We start from the raw sequence: 19,246 nt of genomic DNA, 5'->3' as shown, positions 1-19,246 counted from the left end.
ATCTGGTTCCAGAACACCAGTCTTCAGTGCGTCCCCAGACTCGACAGGTTCTTTCATTTACCTTCAAAGATTTCAATTATGTGTTACAAAAATATTGGAAAGAGAAACCAGGATATTTGACCATAAGGGTGATTGCAAGTGGAAAATCAGGTGATTAAAATTCCAGGGGAGCAACCTGTTGTTTATTCCAGATACAATCTACAAAAGCAAAATGCTGCATATCTGACATGCTGGAGACATATAGAAGGCTAGGCAACATCCGCAGAGAGAAGCAAAGTCGGTGGTTTCTAGTTCAACAAACACTAAATGCTGGAGGAAGTTAGGCGGTCGGCAGCATTTATGGATCGATTTCAAATTCTTGGCTCTTTCAGAATCTTTCATGGAAAAGGCATACTCATTCAATTAATTATTTTGATAGAATTTACAAGTTGTTTTTATAAGCGGTTATTATCTTTTCCAGAAAAGTACTTAATTGGAGAAAGTTATTGATTTCAGTAATCACGTTAAACAAGCCGTAGAGGCAGCCCACCAAGTGCAAGGGTCCTTTAAACGTGATAGGGGCTGGGTTTGTGGGCGGGTTCTGCTGCGGGCTCTCTCCTGCTGGAGTTCTCTGGGAAAGCTTATAGTCGGTCTTTGTGGAAACAAAACAGTGAAGCTGATGGCAGTGGGGACGTGAGTGTGTGAGAGGGTCAGGGCTAGCAAGTGAGCGCGGCGGATGAGGAATCGCCGAAGTGCAGCAGCGATTGCAGCCGGCTGCGGCTCTGGGATTTCACGGCGAGAGTTTAGGTCGGATCGCAGCGGTTCGCATCATGCCTCGGCCAACCATTGTAGACGTGAAGGTGCAAGACGTGCAGAAAAGACGGATCCCGAATAAACATTATGTATGTGAGGCTGCTGTGTTTGCAATTATCTAGAATAACGAACTATCGCTCTGAATTTTCTTGGGAGTGGGGAGGACATTGCTGTTAAAGTTTTGGGACAAATATGGTAATTTGGGTGATAATTTACGATTTAACATGTTAGATTAAAGTATCAGAATGCTGCCCTGTGAGTTGTATCCGTTAGACCAGATCAGTTTAACTTTGTTCCTTGGATTTTGCAATTATTTTACCTAATTTACTGATCACGCCAGCTGTAAGCAGAATAAACTTCACGATTTGCACAGTGTACGTGCACAGAAAATCTCTCGGGGAATGCTTCCTTCAAGCCTCATAATGTTGGTTTCATAAATCCGGGGGGGGGGGGGGAATACCTGTGGGTGGAAATGGAGAGGCTTGTAGTTAGAAAGAAAACACTTTCAGTCATGGAAACCTTCTTTCTCAGCGCAGAGTAATGTTTCAGAAAGAGGAAGTCTGCCACTTGGCAGTTTTTGGTAACAACCACAATTCCCATTGAATGTATTGTCAAGTTAGATCGATGAATTTACGTAAACAGGGGTAGATTGGATTTCCTTAGAACACAAGCCTCGGGTTAGATTTTGATGTAGGGAGGGCTCGGCTGGTTAATACCACTCCGAAATACTGGAGGCAGTTTGGTTTCAGTGATACTTCGGCCCCGAATGCAGTGTTAATGCCGGAGCCACTAGTCAAATGCAGCTTCGGAAATCTAACTTGTAGAGTTTAGAACAAATGGAAATGGATTTTCATCTTAAAAACTCCTTTTTTTTTAATGGAGTATCGAGAGGCGTGCTCCTGGTGTGAAATTCAGAGTATGTGGCGATCACGTCGCTTTTTTACATGAGGTTATTGTCATTGGTTATCCACGACTTTCTCTTCTGGTCGTTTTTTTTGTTGGCGGCAATTTATGCCGGATATCTGTTCCACAGGAGCCAGTAGTTTTTTAGGTAATTCTTCAGTTCATTATTCGAAGTGTAGCTATTGAATTTTTCAGTTAGAGGATCAGCAAATTCTACTCTCATTTACAGACCTTGACAATAGGGATTGCCAAATAGCAGAGAGCAGTTTTGTGCGTCTCCGGTGAGATTGATGAACACAGGACAGACTGGGCTCTGTCCCGTCTGTATCATGACGAGTGCATGCATTCAGTGGGCGATCAGGTGAAAGTCTCTCTGTGTGAATAGGGTTCAAATTCAACTTCTGTTATTCAAACGTCAAACAAGACGACGTTCCTACGGTCCAAGTTGCACACAGTACATATAGCTCTCATACACAACATACAGATTAATATTACCATAACTAAATGATCAAATAATACGGCGCATAAACAATACAAGTTAAAAGTAAACAGTGTAAAGCTACCGGTGCTTCATACATGATGAGATCTGGGTGGTGTCAGGGAGTTCAGTAGTCTTAATGCCTGGGGGAGGGAGCTGTTTTCCATCCTAACAGTTCTTGTCCTAATGCTCCGGTACCTCCTACTTGATGCAGGGATCATAAGGGCCCTTGCGGATACAGCGCTCCTGATAAATATCTCTAGACCAATGGATAGAAGAGAGACCCAATGATCCTCTCGACAGTCCTTGCAATCCTTTGTTGGGATTTGCGGTCAGATGCCTTGCAGTTCCCGTACCGGACCTTGGTGCAGCTGGTCATGACACTTGGTGGTGTTCTACGAGGGGTGATTGATAAGTTCGTGGCCTAAGGTAGACGGCGTCAATTTTAGAAAACCTAGCACATTTATTTTTCACCCTCCCCTAGTGATCCCCTCCCCATGATCTCGTGGACCTCCTTGGGTGATAAGCCCTTGAGACCGAGGTAGCGGATGACTACACGAAGGCTGATGTTGTCCATTTTCTCACAGTGCTTACTTACAATTTTCAATTATCTGAAACAGAAATACCACAAAAATTATTAATTTCAAACTTTCTGCATAATCACGCAGAGTTGAACTGCACGTGCATGTAACGAGAGCTGTATAACAACTCATCTCCTCCTACCTTAGGCCACGAACTTATCAATCACCCCTGCTGTGGACCACTTCCTAGAGGTCCAAGACCCTGACTTCTACAAAGATGGGAGCCACATGCTCCACGATCGCTGGACTAAGTGTGTAACTGTAGGAGGGGACTATGTAGAAAATTAAATGTGCTAGGTTTTCTAAAATTGACTCCTTCTACCTTAGGCCGCGAACTTATCAATCACCCCTTGTATTAAAAAAAATGGTTAAAATGGGGGAAGGGGGAAGCTCACTTGCCTCAATCTCCTCAGAAGTTGGAGTCACTCCTGTGCTGTTTTCGACCAAAGGGAGCAGGTGTGATCACAGAAACTTGGTGCTCCTAACTCTTCACAACGGAGCGTGCAGTGAGGAGTGGGCAGCCTGCAACTTCTAAAGTGCACAATCGTTTCTTTGATCCTGTCCACATTGAGACTGGCTCCTCTGATACTTTGTAGAAATTGCATTTTGCCCTTTTACCTTTGGATGGATTTGTATAAATATTCAGAAACATACAAATGTTTTGCAGTTAGTTTTCAATAATCATTAATGATTTTAAGTCATGCATGTATGTGTTATAGAACATAAGCTTTATTTATAGAAGGTATGTGAATTATATGCTCTTTGATACCACAGTTAACCACGTATGCTGTGATGAGCTGAGAGAAACAATATTTGTATTTTGAATGAAGTTCATTTTATTTTTTGGGGCAAGTTAGGATGACTAATATAATTTAGGGTTTAAAGCTAATAGTTAAAAAGCAGCTTGAAGTCTTAGCTAAATTGAGTATTCAAGCTGCTTTTTTATACTGTTGATGAGGACATCATGCTGAAAGCATTGACTCATGGAATCTATGCAATTGGAGGCTTATAAAATGTTTATTTTAGGGTTCATTAAGGTTGGTAAATAGGAAGGTACAATAAAAGTGACCTTCTGACCATGTTTTGTATGTGTGAGAGAAGGAGAGGGAGAAAGAGAAATGAGGGTTTCTCTACTGCTGCATTTATAACTGAAGGACATTGTTCAATACCGATACATGCTTTTGCATAAGATACAGCAGCCGAAGTAGGCCATTCAATCATGGCTGATTGATTTTCAACTCCATTCTTCTGTCTTCTCCCTGTAACCCTTAATCTTACAGCAACCAAAAACCTATCAAATACTGCCTTAAATGCACCCCATGATGTGGCCTCCACTGCCCCCTATCCTATGGCAAAGAATTTCATAGATTCACCACTGCTCTGGCTAAAGAAATTCTTCCTCATCTCTGTTCTTTCATTTTGAGGACGTGCCTTTAGATCCTAGATCCTCCTAATGGACATACATCTCCATCCACATTTGCTCTGTCCATTGCTTTTTGGTATTTGGTAGATTTTAATGAGATCCCCCCCCTCCCATTCCTCTGAACTCCCATTAAATACAGGCCCAGAGCAATCAAATTCTCCTCATTCGTTAAGCCTTTCATTCCTGGGATCACTCTCGAGAACCTCCTATTGACTTAAAGAGTATTGAAGGCAGTGTATTGATAGGGATACATTTAGATGTCACGTTGATCTTCTGCATTAGATGAGGAGTTAAAGAGAGACTTTTTACATGACTCCATCTGTTGGGTCAAAATTGCTTCAGAGAATAAAGGAAGATGCAGCAAGGCCCATCTTTGTGTCTGATCTCCTTATTCTTGTGCTTCATTTCCTGCTTACATGCTGTAGGAAGGGAAATGGTGGTAGATCCTGGACTATCTTGTCCACCTCAATTCCTGGGAGCACCAAGATAAGCGCAGGTGCAGGAGATGCTGTAATTACCTAAAATTAGGACGTGAACAGCAGATTATAAAGTCATACAGCTTAGAGACGAGACCTTTGTCCAACTCGTTCATGCCAACCAAGTTGCCTACCTGAGCTAATTACATTTGCTTGGACTGTAGAGTCCAAACAGTTCCTATCCAGATGTCAGTCCAAATGTTTTATTTATAGGTTGTATACTTGCCTCTATCACTTCTTTTGGAAACTGCTACCAAATAACCACCACTGTCTGTGTGAAAACATGTCCCTTGAAGGCCCTTTAATCTGTCCCTTTCACCTTTAACTTATTCCCACTAGTTGTTGACTATCCTACTTTGGGGAAAACAACTGACCATCTACCTTATCTATGCCGTTCATGTCTTTACTCTAGGGAAAACAGTCCTAATCTTCAGTCTCTCCCTGACCCTGCAGTGTTCTTGTGGATCTCCTTCTGCACGATCTCCAGCTTAATCACTTCGTTCTATATAACCAGACCTGCACAGAATGCTGCAAGTGCAATCCCAGCTCTTATACTCCGTACATCATCAAATGAAAGCAGGCATGTTGTACACCTTCACCCTCTGTCGATCTGTGGTGACACTTTCAGGCAACCGTTCTACAACACTCCCAGAACCAGGTCATTCAATTCACTGTGTAGGTTCTGTCTGGTTCAACTTCCCAAAAAACATCATTTGTCTGAGTTTGGTTCCATCTGTCAATCTTTTACTTTTGATGTAGCTACTCAGATAACCTTCTTCGCTGTTTACTGTACCACCAGTGAGGTCAGTAGGTCTCATCTGCAGATTTATGAACCACACCTCTTTTATCCTCATCCAAATGGTTAATACTTACTGTATATCAAACTTTACTGGACTCGGCCTGCAGCCACTCAGTAAATTTAATGAATGTGATTTTGACTAACAATGATTAACTTCTCCCACCGATTATTTTTGTATTTATAAACTTATAATTTTTTTAAAAAATTGAACATTTCTGAAATTACTTCAGGAACTATAATAATAGATAAGGATATTGGGAGCAAACACGAGGAAATCTGCAGATGCTGGAAATACAAACACCACATACAAAATGCTGGTGGAACACAGCAGGCCAGGTAGCATCTATAGGGAGAAGCGCTGTCGACGTTTCGGGCCGAGACCCTTCGTCAGGACTAACGGAAAGGAAAGATAGTAAGAGATTATTGGGAGTCCATTTTGCTCTTCGAGCCTCTTCTACCATTAAGTAAGACCAAGGCTGCTACTGATTAGCCTATTTATGTGTGGGCATTAAGGCTGCATTAGAAATGTAATCTGGTGGAAGTATGAGTTCAGTGAGGGAAATAAGCTTTCCAAGCAATTGGAACAGGAATAATAACTCTGTTTCTTGCTAATGAATTGGTGAAGGATAGCCAGATAGGGGAGAGAAGGACTGATAAAATTCATTGTCAATCTAAGCACAAGAAGAAAGAGCAGATAGGGAAATAAAGGAATGGATAAAACAATAGAACTGAACTGTTTATGAAAATAAATGACATCGTTAAATTTTCTAATGACAGATATCTGTAGAACTGAGATTCTGTATTTGTATAAGTTAATCTTCAGTGACAGCAACTTGGAAATGCAGGATTAACAATTATCACAGTGAAAGAGTTTTTGTGTTTGTAAGGATGAGCCTTTGTTTTCATTGGTGAGTAACTCTTATTGGCTGAACAAATACTGCTTGACATTCAATATATTTCAGTAAATTGTTGAAATAGTTCAACTTGAGCAAATAGCTTGGGTAAATTTACTCCAAAGTTTATCCACAAAAAAGTCTGCAAATAAATATTCATCTTTCGATGTAGCCTGCAGAAACCAATATTACTTTCCCTGCTTTAATTAGCCAAAGTCCAATCTGAGACAAGTGTGTATGTGTGTTTCCAGTGCTACCATGATATTTATGAGGAAATGGAATTATTTAATGCCCATATCATATCTACAGAATGGAGTTTAAATCTACATGTTGAGTTTAATGAATAATTGAAATAAATCTAGGATGAAAGCAAGTTGACAATAGACCAAATGAGAGCAATGTGTGTATTTGGAGCTTCATAAACAGCATTACTATTATCATGTTTGGTAGCATCTTTTCACAAATACCTACTCTGAAGCTTAGACTGTATTGAAGGTCCACTCACTGGCATAAGGTGAAGTGGCCAGTGGACTTCTGCATCCTGGTTTGGCATTCATTGTCCACACTTCATCTACCCTCACTCACACTACCAAGCCCCCATTGGGTCTCTGTGGTGAGCCCGTGACTATAGTGATATTGGCAGTAACCAGGTGACTTGCCTTCAATTTCAAGGCCAGAATATTTGGCTTTCTAAGTGAAGGTGAAACTGGGTGTTGGAGATTATCCTTTTGAATTCCAGGACTGGATGTGCTTCTGAGTCAGACACTAGGAGACAGACTCCCCACTGGTCAAAGGATTCTTAAATGAAATGAATATGGCCGGTCCATATACTGGCTTGGTTAGAATTGTAGTCATTCTAGTCAAGCCAGTATAAGGCATCAGATTGTGAAAAATCTCTGCTGCATTGTCATTCATATTTTCTTGACATTTGTTTCAAGCCACACTTTCAAGACATTGCTAAACGGAGCATTAGTCTATGAGTTCTGTGAGCATATTTGGAGCACTTGCTTCCTTTAATGATCTCTGTGCATTCTGAGATGCCTTGCCCGTGACAGGTAAGGTGTCACCTGGCATTATAGGGAGGAAGGAGTTACGTCTGTAGAAAATTACTTTCCATGACATGAAAGGTGTCATCTGTGCACGCATTGAGAAACAGAATTGCAAAACTAAACATGAGTTGATTTATTTTCTGTTTTGCATGCAAATTCTGTGAGAAACATATTCTGTATGTCAAAATATTTTGTTAGTAATTTGTGAATCTCAAAGGGTGAATTTTTGTAACCTGAATGCCTGTAACTTGAGGGTTCCCTGTAGTATATTGGAGCCACTACCCTAACTTTCCACTTTGAACAACATTTACTTTTATATAGCTTCATTTATAACCTTTGGATGTCTCAAGTGTTTGTAGTCATGAAGGTTGTTTGCAGAATCAATGTTGTTTTAAGTAGGAAACAATATAAACAATATATGCGGCAGAGGAAGTTCCCAAAACTGGCAGGGTGTTCCATATCTATGAAAATGCAAGTTAATCAGGCTACTGGGAAAGAACTTTTCCAACCAACCATCATGGATTATTTGCATTCAGTCAAAATAGCAGAGAAGACCTTGGTTTGTCTTCTCCTCACCCAATGTAGCACTCCTATGATACAACATTGAGGTCTCACCTCTTTGTGCTCTTGTCTGGAGTAGAATTTGAACTTGTAGCCTTCTGACTCAGACAAGAATACTGTTGACTGAACCAAAGTCTACATCACATCCTGTGCCACAAATGAATACAACTGCTTGGTTTCCAGTGCTAACATTGCTCAACTATAATTTGAAGAGATACAAAACTTAATTTCAAGGGGGCCTGCATTGTGACTTCAATTTTCTTCAGCAACATGCACAAAAATCTGGAGGAACTCAGCAACATCTGTGGACGAAAGTAAACTGTCCACGGGGTCTGAGCTTGAAACATCAGCTGTCAATTTCTCCCCCACAGATGTTGCCTGACCTGCTGAGTTCCTCCAAAATTTTTTATATGTGTTGCACCAGGTTTCTAGCATCTGCAGCATCTCTTGTGTCTCCAAGTTTCTTCTGTCACCCAAAGACATCTACACAAGCAGGCTAGCTTTTGCACCTTGACGATGAGCTAAGTATGAGGCAGGATGATGTTTTGTCTTCAATAGGTACATTTAATGTGAGAGAAATGTATACAGTATACACCCTGACCCTGTTTCTACTCCCACCTCCTCCAAGAAAAGAAGGCATCTGCTCAGAGTGGAGGGTTGGCGACTGGCCAGCACATCCCCTGTTACGCAGTGGGAGCTATTGTCAAAGTCAGTCAGGGGTTCATATTTTATTCCTAGACTGCAGAATTGCAGTGCATAGTTACTACCTCCTTTACTGGAAGCTGAGCGGATGTGGCAGAGGTTTCAGAAGTCCCAGGTTTTCTGATTTCGCTGCCTGTGGATGCTCTATTGGTCAGAATATTTTGAGGATGAGGCACTCTATTGGTCAGTCTGTTTTGTCAGTTCCTTGGAGAAATGCAAAATTAGCACAAGCAGGAAATCCATTAGACAGTATTGAGTTTAATTTGTACTTAAAGCTGAGAATTGATTTTCATGAATAATTATATTGATTATTGCAAGGTGATCTGCCATAGCATTTGATGTTTTAACTATAAATTTTAATTCTTTTTGTCAGCTGATGGACTCCCTCAGTAATGAAATCCTCAAGACTGTTCTGCCATACAACAGTGTGCTTTAATTAACGATGCTTCCTTCTGAAGTGTATTGCTAAGTACCCAACAGTCTGTAGTTCACAACATACATGCAATTGATGTTTTGGGAGCACCCAATATAAATAATGAAAGAACTCTGTACTTCTAAGCCCACCAAGAACAAGCAGTATCTGTGTATAGCAGCAGGATGTTTGTAGCCAGACTTGGGAGATACATGTCTGCAAACCTGCTTACTGTATTTGCTCAAGACTTTTAATTACTTCCTCAGCTGCTAATTAACCCAACAAGTTGTTGTGAGTACTAGGCTGTCTATTCATGGTTAATGGAAATTAGTTTTCCCCTGGCTATTTGTCTTGGGGGTCATTATGTGTTCAGAAGTAACTGAATCAACATGTAAACACTCTGTTTAGTCCCTGATTGATTCACACATTTTAGGTAGAGTTGGACTATTGTTTCAGGAGGGCTCCATTATCTATTCCTCATAAAGTATAATGTTGTGGTGCTGACAATCCTTCGGTTTTTAAAATTATACACACCTATTTTCCTGGAGGTACTGACCTTGGTGAGTTGGAATAAAAACCTAGGATTGGTTACATCTCGTTCCCTTTTTTTTATATTGTCCCTGCAATTCAAGTTTATTTCCATGGGTTTTGAACTCAGCCTGTAGTTACTGTGGCTAAAGACCTGTGAGAAAGCATGGAGATGTCATGTTTTGGAGATGGCAGGGTACGTCTACACATCAGCTAGTTTATTGTCTGCTCTAGTGCCATAAACCTTTGGCCCTTTGGAAGCTTTATAAACATCCTGTTGAAGACTAAAAATTGTGATGTAGGAAAGCGGCAACCTCTCCTCTAAGCTTTGATGGAATCGGACTGAACTGGATTGATTGCTGAAGGTTCAGAGAGCCAGATGCAGCTGCAAGTGTTGGAGCTCCATCAGGCTTAGTTTGCTAGAAGATTGGTGAGTCTGTTTGTTGTGTGTTAGGTTTCCAGCTGCACTGGAGCATATGGAGATTTTCCCTCTGGTTTTGTGCCCTGTTGGGGTATTGTATAACGGCTGGGTGGATGTTGCATTTTTTATAGGATGGCAATGCTTCAAAGGTTCAAAAGTATACACCTTGAACTTCTTCTTCTCTGGGTTGCTTCAACAAACGTTTAAAGCTTGATGTCAATAGGTTTCTGATTTAATTGAATTGACTTTATTACTTTCATCCTTCAAATACATGAGGAGTAAAAATCTTTACATTACATCTCCATTCAAATACGGATGGAGTATTTTGGAAGTGTTGTTTCAGGTTCTTGCTGATGATACACTGACAAATTGATAGGGACAATATGCTGCCTGAGGAATCTTGGCCCCATTCCTTAAACTCTTGGTGTGGTATGATATAAAGAGCAGGTTTAGTGTTTTGCAGGGAGTTGGGCAGATTATTTAGGAATCAGAATCAGATCAGGGTTAATATCACTGACGTATGTCGTGAAATTTATTGTTATAGGGCAGCAGTATATTGCAATACATAATGAAAAGCTAAATTACAGTAAGTATATAGATATATTTAAAAAGTTAAATGAAATAGTGCAAAAAGAGGTAAAGTAGTGAGGTAGTTTTCGTGGGATTTACTGTCCATTCCAAAATCGGAAAGCAGAGGGAAAGAAGCTGTTCCCGAATTATTGAGTGTGTGCTTCAGGCTCTTGTACCTCCTCCCTACTGGTTGCAGTGAGAACAGGGAATGTCCTGGGTGATGGAGTCCTCAATGATGGGTCTTTTCTGAGGCATCGCTCCTTGAAGATGTCCTGGATGCTGGAGATGCTAGTGCTCATGATGGAGCTGACCATTGACAACTTCCTCCAGCTTATTTCAATCCTGTGCAGTGCCCTCCCTCCAAAACCAGTTGATGATGCAGTCAGTTAGAATGCTCTCCATAGTACATCTGTAGAATTTTGCCAGTTTCTTTGCTAACACACCAAATCTCCTCAAACTCCTAATGAAGTATAGCCGTTATCATGCCTTCTTTGTCACTGCATCAATATAATTGGCACAGGATAGACGCTTAGAGATGTTGACACCCAGGAACCTGAAATTGCTCACACCTTTCACAGCTGATCTCTCAATGAGGACTGGTGTGCATGCCTTTGTCTTACCCTTCTTCCTGGATGCCACAATCAATTCTTCTCTCTAAACACCCAGCAGATACCATAACTTTGAGGATATGACTCAGCTATGTTTACAACTGTATTCGTGACTAGTTGTATAATACATATTATGTTTAAACTAGACTTGGTTGGTTGCTGAAATAATATCAGTAAATTACAGTCTGTCTATGACAAAATTTCTGATCTACTTCATTTCCTTTCAGGTTTACATAATTCAAGTCACATGGTCAAATGGTTCCACAGAAGTCATCTACAGACGCTACAGCAGGTTCTTCAATCTGCAAGTAAGTCTTGAATCACACCTGTAGAATTGTAAAAAAAAACACTATCCTTTATCTTGGTTGTTTCTGACCAACTTTAGTTCTGTGACTTGGTGTGCAGAAGAACTTTGGGTGCATGTACAATTGAAATACCGTAGATTCCGGACTACAGAGCGCACCTGATTAAAAGCCGCAGGCTCTAATTTTAGAAATAAAATCAATTTTTTAATTGTAAAGGCCGCACCGGATTTTAGGCCGCACCGCTACTTTTAAATATACATACGTATCGGTAACACAAATTACGTTGCATATACTTTTTTACTGAACAGCACGAACAACATTCCAATATCTCCTAGCGACTGGTAAAAATATATATACTGCAGCCTACCAGGAAAAGTTATTGATCGACTTTAACTTAAAAGCAGCGTTTTCGCTCGGGTCTAATCGGGTCTGACGCTTGCGCAATGCGATCGGGTCTAATCGGGTCTGACACGCTTGCGCAATGCGATCGGGTCTAATCGGGTCTGACACGCTTGCGCAATGCGATCGGGTCTAATCGGGTCTGACGCTTGCGCAATGCGATCGGGTCTAATCGGGTCTGACACGCTTGCGCAATGCGATCGGGTCTAATCGGGTCTGACGCTTGCGCATTGCGATCGGGTCTAATCGGGTCTGACGCTTGCGCATTGCGATCGGGTCTAATCGGGTCTGACACGCTTGCGCAATGCGATCGGGTCTAATCGGGTCTGACGCTTGCGCATTGCGATCGGGTCTAATCGGGTCTGACACGCTTGCGCAATGCGATCGGGTCTAATCGGGTCTGACGCTTGCGCAATGCGATCGGGTCTAATCGGGTCTGACGCTTGCGCATTGCGATTGGGTCTAATCGGGTCTGACACGCTTGCGCAATGCGATCGGGTCTAATCGGGTCTGACGCGCTTGCGCAATGCGCTCGGGTCTAATCGGGTCTGACGCTTGCGCATTGCGATCGGGTCTAATCGGGTCTGACGCGCTCGGGTCTTGCTTTTCTTCGAGTATTTTCCATGTTGATGAGGGTGAGTACAAATGACTGATTTACAATAATTTAATTGTGAAAGTGCGCTTGATTTATCGTACAATTTCATTGGACCTCTGTGAACTACTCATCAATTTTATTGGTCTACTGTTACGAGGCAAAATGTTTACGAGGCGGCATGAAAAAAAACCATGTATTAGCCGCTCTGGATTATAGGCCGCAGAGTTCAAAGCTGTTCAAAATGTGGGAAAAAAGTAGCGGCTTATAATCCGGAATCTACGGTAATTCACTCTTCCCTCTTGCTCAACAAATGTTACCCTCCAGCATCCTGATCAGTGACTTAGCGTTAGGGACAGAGTGTACAGTGAGCCTGTCTATCAATGGGGGAGCTCACACACATTGTACAGCTTGTCTTCTGTTCTCTCCAAACGGTTGAAGAACATGACACAACTAAACGCAGAATGCCGGTCAAAAGTTGGTTTATTTAAAAAGTTAAATTATATGGAAGTTGAATTAACAGATTAGAATATACAACTTAATTTAAAAATCAACGATTTCATTTAAAACAAATACATTTTTCTTGAACTAACTTAAGTCAATGCGTTGAATTCCTTTGTCATGAATGCTAAAGTTGTGCTTCTAGATTTGGCTCTTCAGAATCAGGTTTAATATCACCGACATAGGTTGTGTAATTTGTTGCCTTTTCGGCAGCAGTACAATGTGAAATATAATAATAGAAAAAACCCTGAACATTGCAGTCTATATTCATGTATATAAAGTAGTTAAATAATTAGTGTAAAAATAAGAATAAAAAAGTAGTGAGATAGTGTTTATGAGTTCAATGTCCATTCAGAAATCGATGGCAGAGGGGAAGAAGCTGTCTTTGAATCGCTGAGTGTGTAGCTTCAGGTTTCTGTACCTCCTTCCTGATGGTAGCAATGAGAACAGACGTTTCCTGGTTGATGTGGGTCCTTAATGAGGGACGTTGCTTTGTCCTAAATTGACTTGCCACAGAATAGTTTAAATTGAACTCAGGAACAAAGGAATTTTTAACATTTTTTAGGCCAAACTACATCAGATATTTTCAGCATTAATCTCTGGTATGGCTCCTTATCAGATGCATTCTGTAAAACCTGTTGCAGATATCGGTTACCCTTTATCCATCATACACATTATTTTTATCAAAAAACTCTAATAAATTGTTCAAATGTGATTTCTTTCTCACAAAATAGTATTGCCATTGCCTGATTACAGTATATTGATTTTTTAAACATGAAGTTATTAATGGTTTCTAACATTTTCCTGAGGACTGATGTTAATCAAAATGGTCTGTTGTTTCCTACTTTCTGTTACTCTTAATTGCAGAATGAAAGAGTTAGATTTGTAACTTCCCAATCTTATGCCCTTAAAACATAGGAAATCAAAGACAAAGTGATTAAGATCTCTTTCCTCTCTCACCCCTTCCCTTAATCTTTGCATTTCATTTGCAAACACAGATCTATTAAAAAATAGATTAAAACCTCTTCAAAAACAATCAACATATTTTATCCATGAACAGTCATAGACATTTTAATATACGTTGGTAGCAATACAGTGTATAAGTTTTTTTATATCTAAACAAGGGCAGGTTTTTGTCAATCATTGACTTCTTCATTGCATCACAATGATCAAAATGGTCAATATTAGCCAAATATGAGGAGATCATCTTGTCCATTTGTACTGTATCTGTTCTGTCCATCATCGGGCAATATGTGTGCTGTGGCACTGATAATCTGCAAGATACAATACATTAGCTTGGCTGCCTCCAACAGCCCTTTCCTCTCCTCCCAGTGCCTGCTAACACCATACATCTTTTCTCATAAATAGAGGGATTAGCATCCATTAATAACATATTAGATGACAATTTGTGTATTCAGATGAATGGATAAAATTGAGTAGGCAATAAATTGAAAGGATTGAAGATGCATTTAAAAGCGTAGAATTCAATTTTGAATATGCAATAGTGATGACAGTGCATCTCAAACACATTCAAACATGTTAATTATTTACTAGCTTTAGCGATGCAGTCATTTTAAATTACATTGGGGTAGGTTTCAACTTTTTGCTAAAATATGAAGTTAGATGGAGAACTGACAGGCTTTCCTTTAACCTTGGTCAGCAGAAATAAGAATCAGGTGATGTCAATCAGGCTTCTAATTCATTATCAACTATTGCAAATGAAAATAATTGCTTTGGTGAATACAATAATTGACTGCTTGAGGATTCTTTATTCAGCTATACTTAACTAGCATTTCTTTCTTTCTGAGTATGTAAGTAAACAAGAAGGTGGATATAGCAGATCTCCACCTAAGTTCTAGGTACATATTTAAAGGTCTGGGTGTATAATTTTATGCAAATATTTGAATGGAGAAAACATCATGATTTTTGTTCTTTTTGGCAGGTATTGGATATTATTCTGTTGATTCACATGTGACCATTTTGTTTGTCAATGATGCAGCATTAGATTGATTAATAAACAGACAGTCAATGCCAATATGAAGACAAAAGACAGGGTGGCTACTGGAATCTAAAACAATAAACAAAATGCGAGAAGAGCTCAGTAGGTCAATGAGACAAAAGGTGTAAATTGACACCGCAGGAGATGCAGGCTCTTGTTTTCAATCTAGGCTAGTGTTTGTCCTGTTTTTGTCATCCTGGTAATTCAGATTACTTTCTGTTATCATCTATTTTTGATCACAATTCCTTGCCAATTCTTTTTAGCTTTGCTGGAATCCACATGCTAATTTTTGTTTTAGAAGCACTAACTTTTCCAGGTTTGTGATATAGCGATGAAATCAGTGTTGACCCAGGACATCTTCAAGGAGTGGTGTCTCAGAAAGGCAGCGTCCATTATTAAGGACCCCCAGCAGGCAGGGTATGCTCTTTTCTCGCTGTTGCCGTGGGGTAGGAGATGCAGAAGCCTGAAGGCACACACTCAGTGATTCAGGAACAGCTTCCTCCCCTCTGCCGTCTGATTCCTAAATGGACACTGAGCCCTTGGATGCTACCTCACTTTTTTAATATATAGTAGTTCTGTTTTTTTGCTCAATTTTTAATCTATTCAATACACGTAAACTGTAATTGATTTAGTTATTTGTTTATTATCATTTTTTTCTTCTAGATTATGTATTGCATTGATCTACTGCTGCAAAGTTAACAAATTTCATGTCACATGCCGGTGATAATAAACCTAATTCTGATTCAGAATTCCTTTACATCATGAAAACCACTGGATAATGTTGCGTCTTGCCATGTTTTTTTAAATTAAGCATGAGAATTGAGCAGGCAAATCTGAAATTGATTTTTCACACTTTCTTGCAATAAATTGAACAGGATTTAAACATTGCTGTTGGGTGGATTTCTACCTGATGTGTTAAACTTGAATGGAGGGTGATTAAATCTAACTGTCATCCAACCAATTGATCTATCTTCCTGAGCTGACCTGAGTGACAGGCTGCTGCAATTAATCTGAGAACCATCCTTTGGAGATGTTACATCTCCTGTATTAGAATTTACTTACCATCTGATAATGTAGAATGTTAGGATTTAAATGTATTTGTTGCATTATTCTAATGGTCTGGGATTATCAAACATAACTAATTTCAAAGTTCAAAGTAAATTTATTGTCAAAGTACATATATGTCACCATAAACAACACTGGGATTTATTTTCTTACAGACATGCTCAATAAATCCAGTAACTAGAGTAGAATTGATGAAAGACTGCATTAACAGGGCAAGCAAGTGTGCAAAAGACAAAAAAGGTACAAATACAAAAATAGAGAAAAAATAATAATAGATGGGCAATAAGTATCAAGAATGCGAAATAAAGTCCTTGAAAGTAAGTCCAAAAGTTGTGGGAACAGTTCAGTGATGGAGCACGAGAAATTATCCCCTGTGATTTGAGCCTGATGGTTTTGGGGTGATAACTGTTCCTGAACCTGGTGGTGTGAGTCCTGAGGCTTTTGTAATTTCTTCCTGATGGCATGAGCTAGAAGAGGACAGACCTGGGTAGTGGGCGTCCCTGATGATTGATGCTGCTTTCCTGCAACAACGCGCCATGCAGATCGTCTCAGTGATGGAATGGTGGGGAAGGCTTTACCCACGATGGACTGGTCTGTACCCACGACTTTTTGTAGGACTTTTTTTCACTCAAGGGCATTAGTTTTTCTATACTAGGCTGTGATGCAGCTTGTCAATATAGTTTTGCCACAGATCAATAGAAGGTTGTCAAAGTTTTAGATGTCATGCTGAATATTCTTAAACTTCTAAGGAAGAAGAGGTGCTGTGATGCTTTCTTCATAAAAGCACTTACTATACATGCTCATCCCCAGGTAGATCCTCTGAAATGATAACACCAAGGAACGTAAAGCTGTTGACCTTGGATGCCCCAATGAGGACTGGCTCATGGACCTCCAGTTTCCTTCTCTTGAAGTCAATAATCAGCTCCTTGGTCTCTCTTCTCTCTGCTGCTTTCTCACCACCTTTGATTCAACCTACAACAGTGATGTCGTCTACAAACATAATTAGGCATTAGACATAGTCATAAGTGTAAAGCAAGTAGAGCAGGGAGCTAAACACACAGCCTTGTGGTACACCTGTGCTGATGGAGACGCTGGAGGAGATGTTGATGCCAATCCGAACTGACTGGGAGTCTGCAAGTGAGCAAATTGAGGATCCAGTTGCACAAAGAGGTAGTGAGGACAGGGTCTGGGAGCTTTTTGATTAGTTTTGAGGGGATGACGGTATTGAAAGCTGAGCTGTTCTCAATAAAGAGCATCCTGATGTACCCATCTTTACTGTCTAGATGTCCCAGTGTTGAGTAAAAAGCCAATGAGATAGCATCTGCTGTGGACCTGTTGTGCCAATAGACAAATTGGAGCAGGTCCAAGGCGCTTCTCAGGCAGGACTTGATATGTTTCATCACCAATCTCTCAAAACACTTCATCACTCTGAATGTAAGTGCTACTGGGTGAAGGTCATTGAGCCAGGTCACCATGTTCTTCTTAGGCACCGTGTGTGTTGAAGCCTCCTTGAAACAGTTGGGTACCTCAGACTGCTAAAGCGAGTGGTTAAAGATTTCAGTGGACACTCCAGCCAGTTGATCAACACTGGTGTTTGGTACTCAGCCAGTTACCCCATCTGGGCCGCATACTAAATACCTGTGGTTTATGTGAGTTCACCCTCCTGAAGGATGCTCTCGTGTCATTCTCAGAGACTGAAATCACAGGATCACCGGGGCTGTGGGAGTTTCTGCTGGTTCCTCCATATTTTGACAGCCAAAGCAAGCTTAGAGTGCATTGAGCTCATCTGGAAGGAAAGCCCGTAGTACAGTAGTATTTCTAGCATGCTGGAGGAAGTGCTAAAAATTTATTTTTTCAATATAAATGTCCTGCCCTGATTAATGAAGAATCATAAACTGCACTTGTAATGACTTCTAAAGATTGCCAATAAAGTAAAAGACTTAACATTAAAACTGCATTTCGCATTGCAGCTTTTGTACTTCGTTGCTGAAGAATGTTGTACCAATGAAATTATCATAGCTACTGTAGTTTGTGTAGGTTTACTTACTTTTTCACAGTCACTATGGCCACTTTTCTTTCTTTCCCTAATTAGTCTGTGGATTGAAAATCTCACCAGGTTGTCCAATTTACATTCGAGAATTAATGCATACCTAGATGAAATTTAATTCCAGATCTTGCCATAAGCGTTTGAAAATTGCAGACCCTGTTTCAAATTCAGTATAAATAGGCATTTAAGGCTATTTTAAAACTGCTGCCTTTTATAAGCTTTGTTTTTATTTTGATAATGTTTCTGTGTCATGCTCTTTAATCTCTATTAGTTTCTTGAAGTTTGTGCTTAGGAGCATGCCTTAAAATTTTAATGCTTAACTATTTTAAGATCCTGCACCAATTTCATTGCTAAAATTGCATTTATTTTTTCCCAGTTTGCAAATCACTGTACCATTTAAGGTCACAAGTTAACTGCATTCTAACTTACTTCTTCCTGTCATTGTCTGCTTCCCTCATTATTTCATTGTTTGCAATGTTTCATGTGGATAGGGAGTTGTATGTAATTTCTTAATACCACAGAAGTTCTGCCATTTTTGTTCAATTTTCTTTATATTGCAAACAATTTATTCACAATAACTGTCTCCCTAAGTAACATAGCAGTGCTATGTGAAACATATTTTAAAGTAAAATGTGGATGTCTATTGAGGGATGGTTGAATGTAGGAGCCAGAGGCATTCAGCCGAGTAAATCAGTTCCAAGTTGTAAATATCATTGGTTTCGTGTCCGGAATGTGAATATTTTCTTTGAATGAAGCGCTTGCATGGACATTCATAATATCAACGGTGCATTCGGTGAGTTTTGGATAGCTAGAGCCACTCACACAAAATGCTGGAGAAACTCAGCAGGTCATCATTTCAGGCCAAGACCCTTCATCAGGACTAGAGAGGAAGGGGGAGGATGTCCGAATAAGAAGGTGGGGGGAGGTGAAGGAGGACAAGCTGGAAGGTGATAGGTGAAACTCGGTGGGTGGGGGAGGGGGGATAAAGTATGAAACTGGGAGGTGATAGGTGGAAAAGGCCAAGTGCTGGAGGAGAAGGAGTCTGATAGGAAGGGCACCAGTGGGAGGTGATAGGCATGTGAGGAGAAGAGGTAAGAGGCCAGAGTGAGGAATCGAAGAAGAGAGAGAAATTACCGTAAGTT

General features: G+C 40.3%; 1 protein-coding gene across 2 annotated transcripts in view; it reads left to right on the top strand.

The window, feature by feature from the left end:
• Positions 1-603: 603 nt before the first annotated feature.
• The window catches only part of sh3pxd2b (SH3 and PX domains 2B), a 293,160-nt gene continuing 274,517 nt past the window's right edge, over positions 604-19,246 (top strand). For both annotated transcript variants that reach the window (XM_073067665.1, XM_073067663.1), the window contains exons 1-2: positions 604-881; positions 11,424-11,504. In XM_073067665.1, the coding sequence (XP_072923766.1) occupies positions 810-881; positions 11,424-11,504 (153 nt within the window). In that variant the 5' untranslated portion in view covers positions 604-809. The remainder of the gene's footprint in view (positions 882-11,423; positions 11,505-19,246) is intronic.

The sequence above is a fragment of the Hemitrygon akajei genome, chromosome 15, assembly GCF_048418815.1.
Source record: "Hemitrygon akajei chromosome 15, sHemAka1.3, whole genome shotgun sequence".
Lineage (NCBI taxonomy): Eukaryota > Metazoa > Chordata > Chondrichthyes > Myliobatiformes > Dasyatidae > Hemitrygon > Hemitrygon akajei.
The sequence above is the reverse complement of the archived record's forward strand: the minus strand, read 5'-3'. Positions and strand labels throughout refer to the sequence as shown.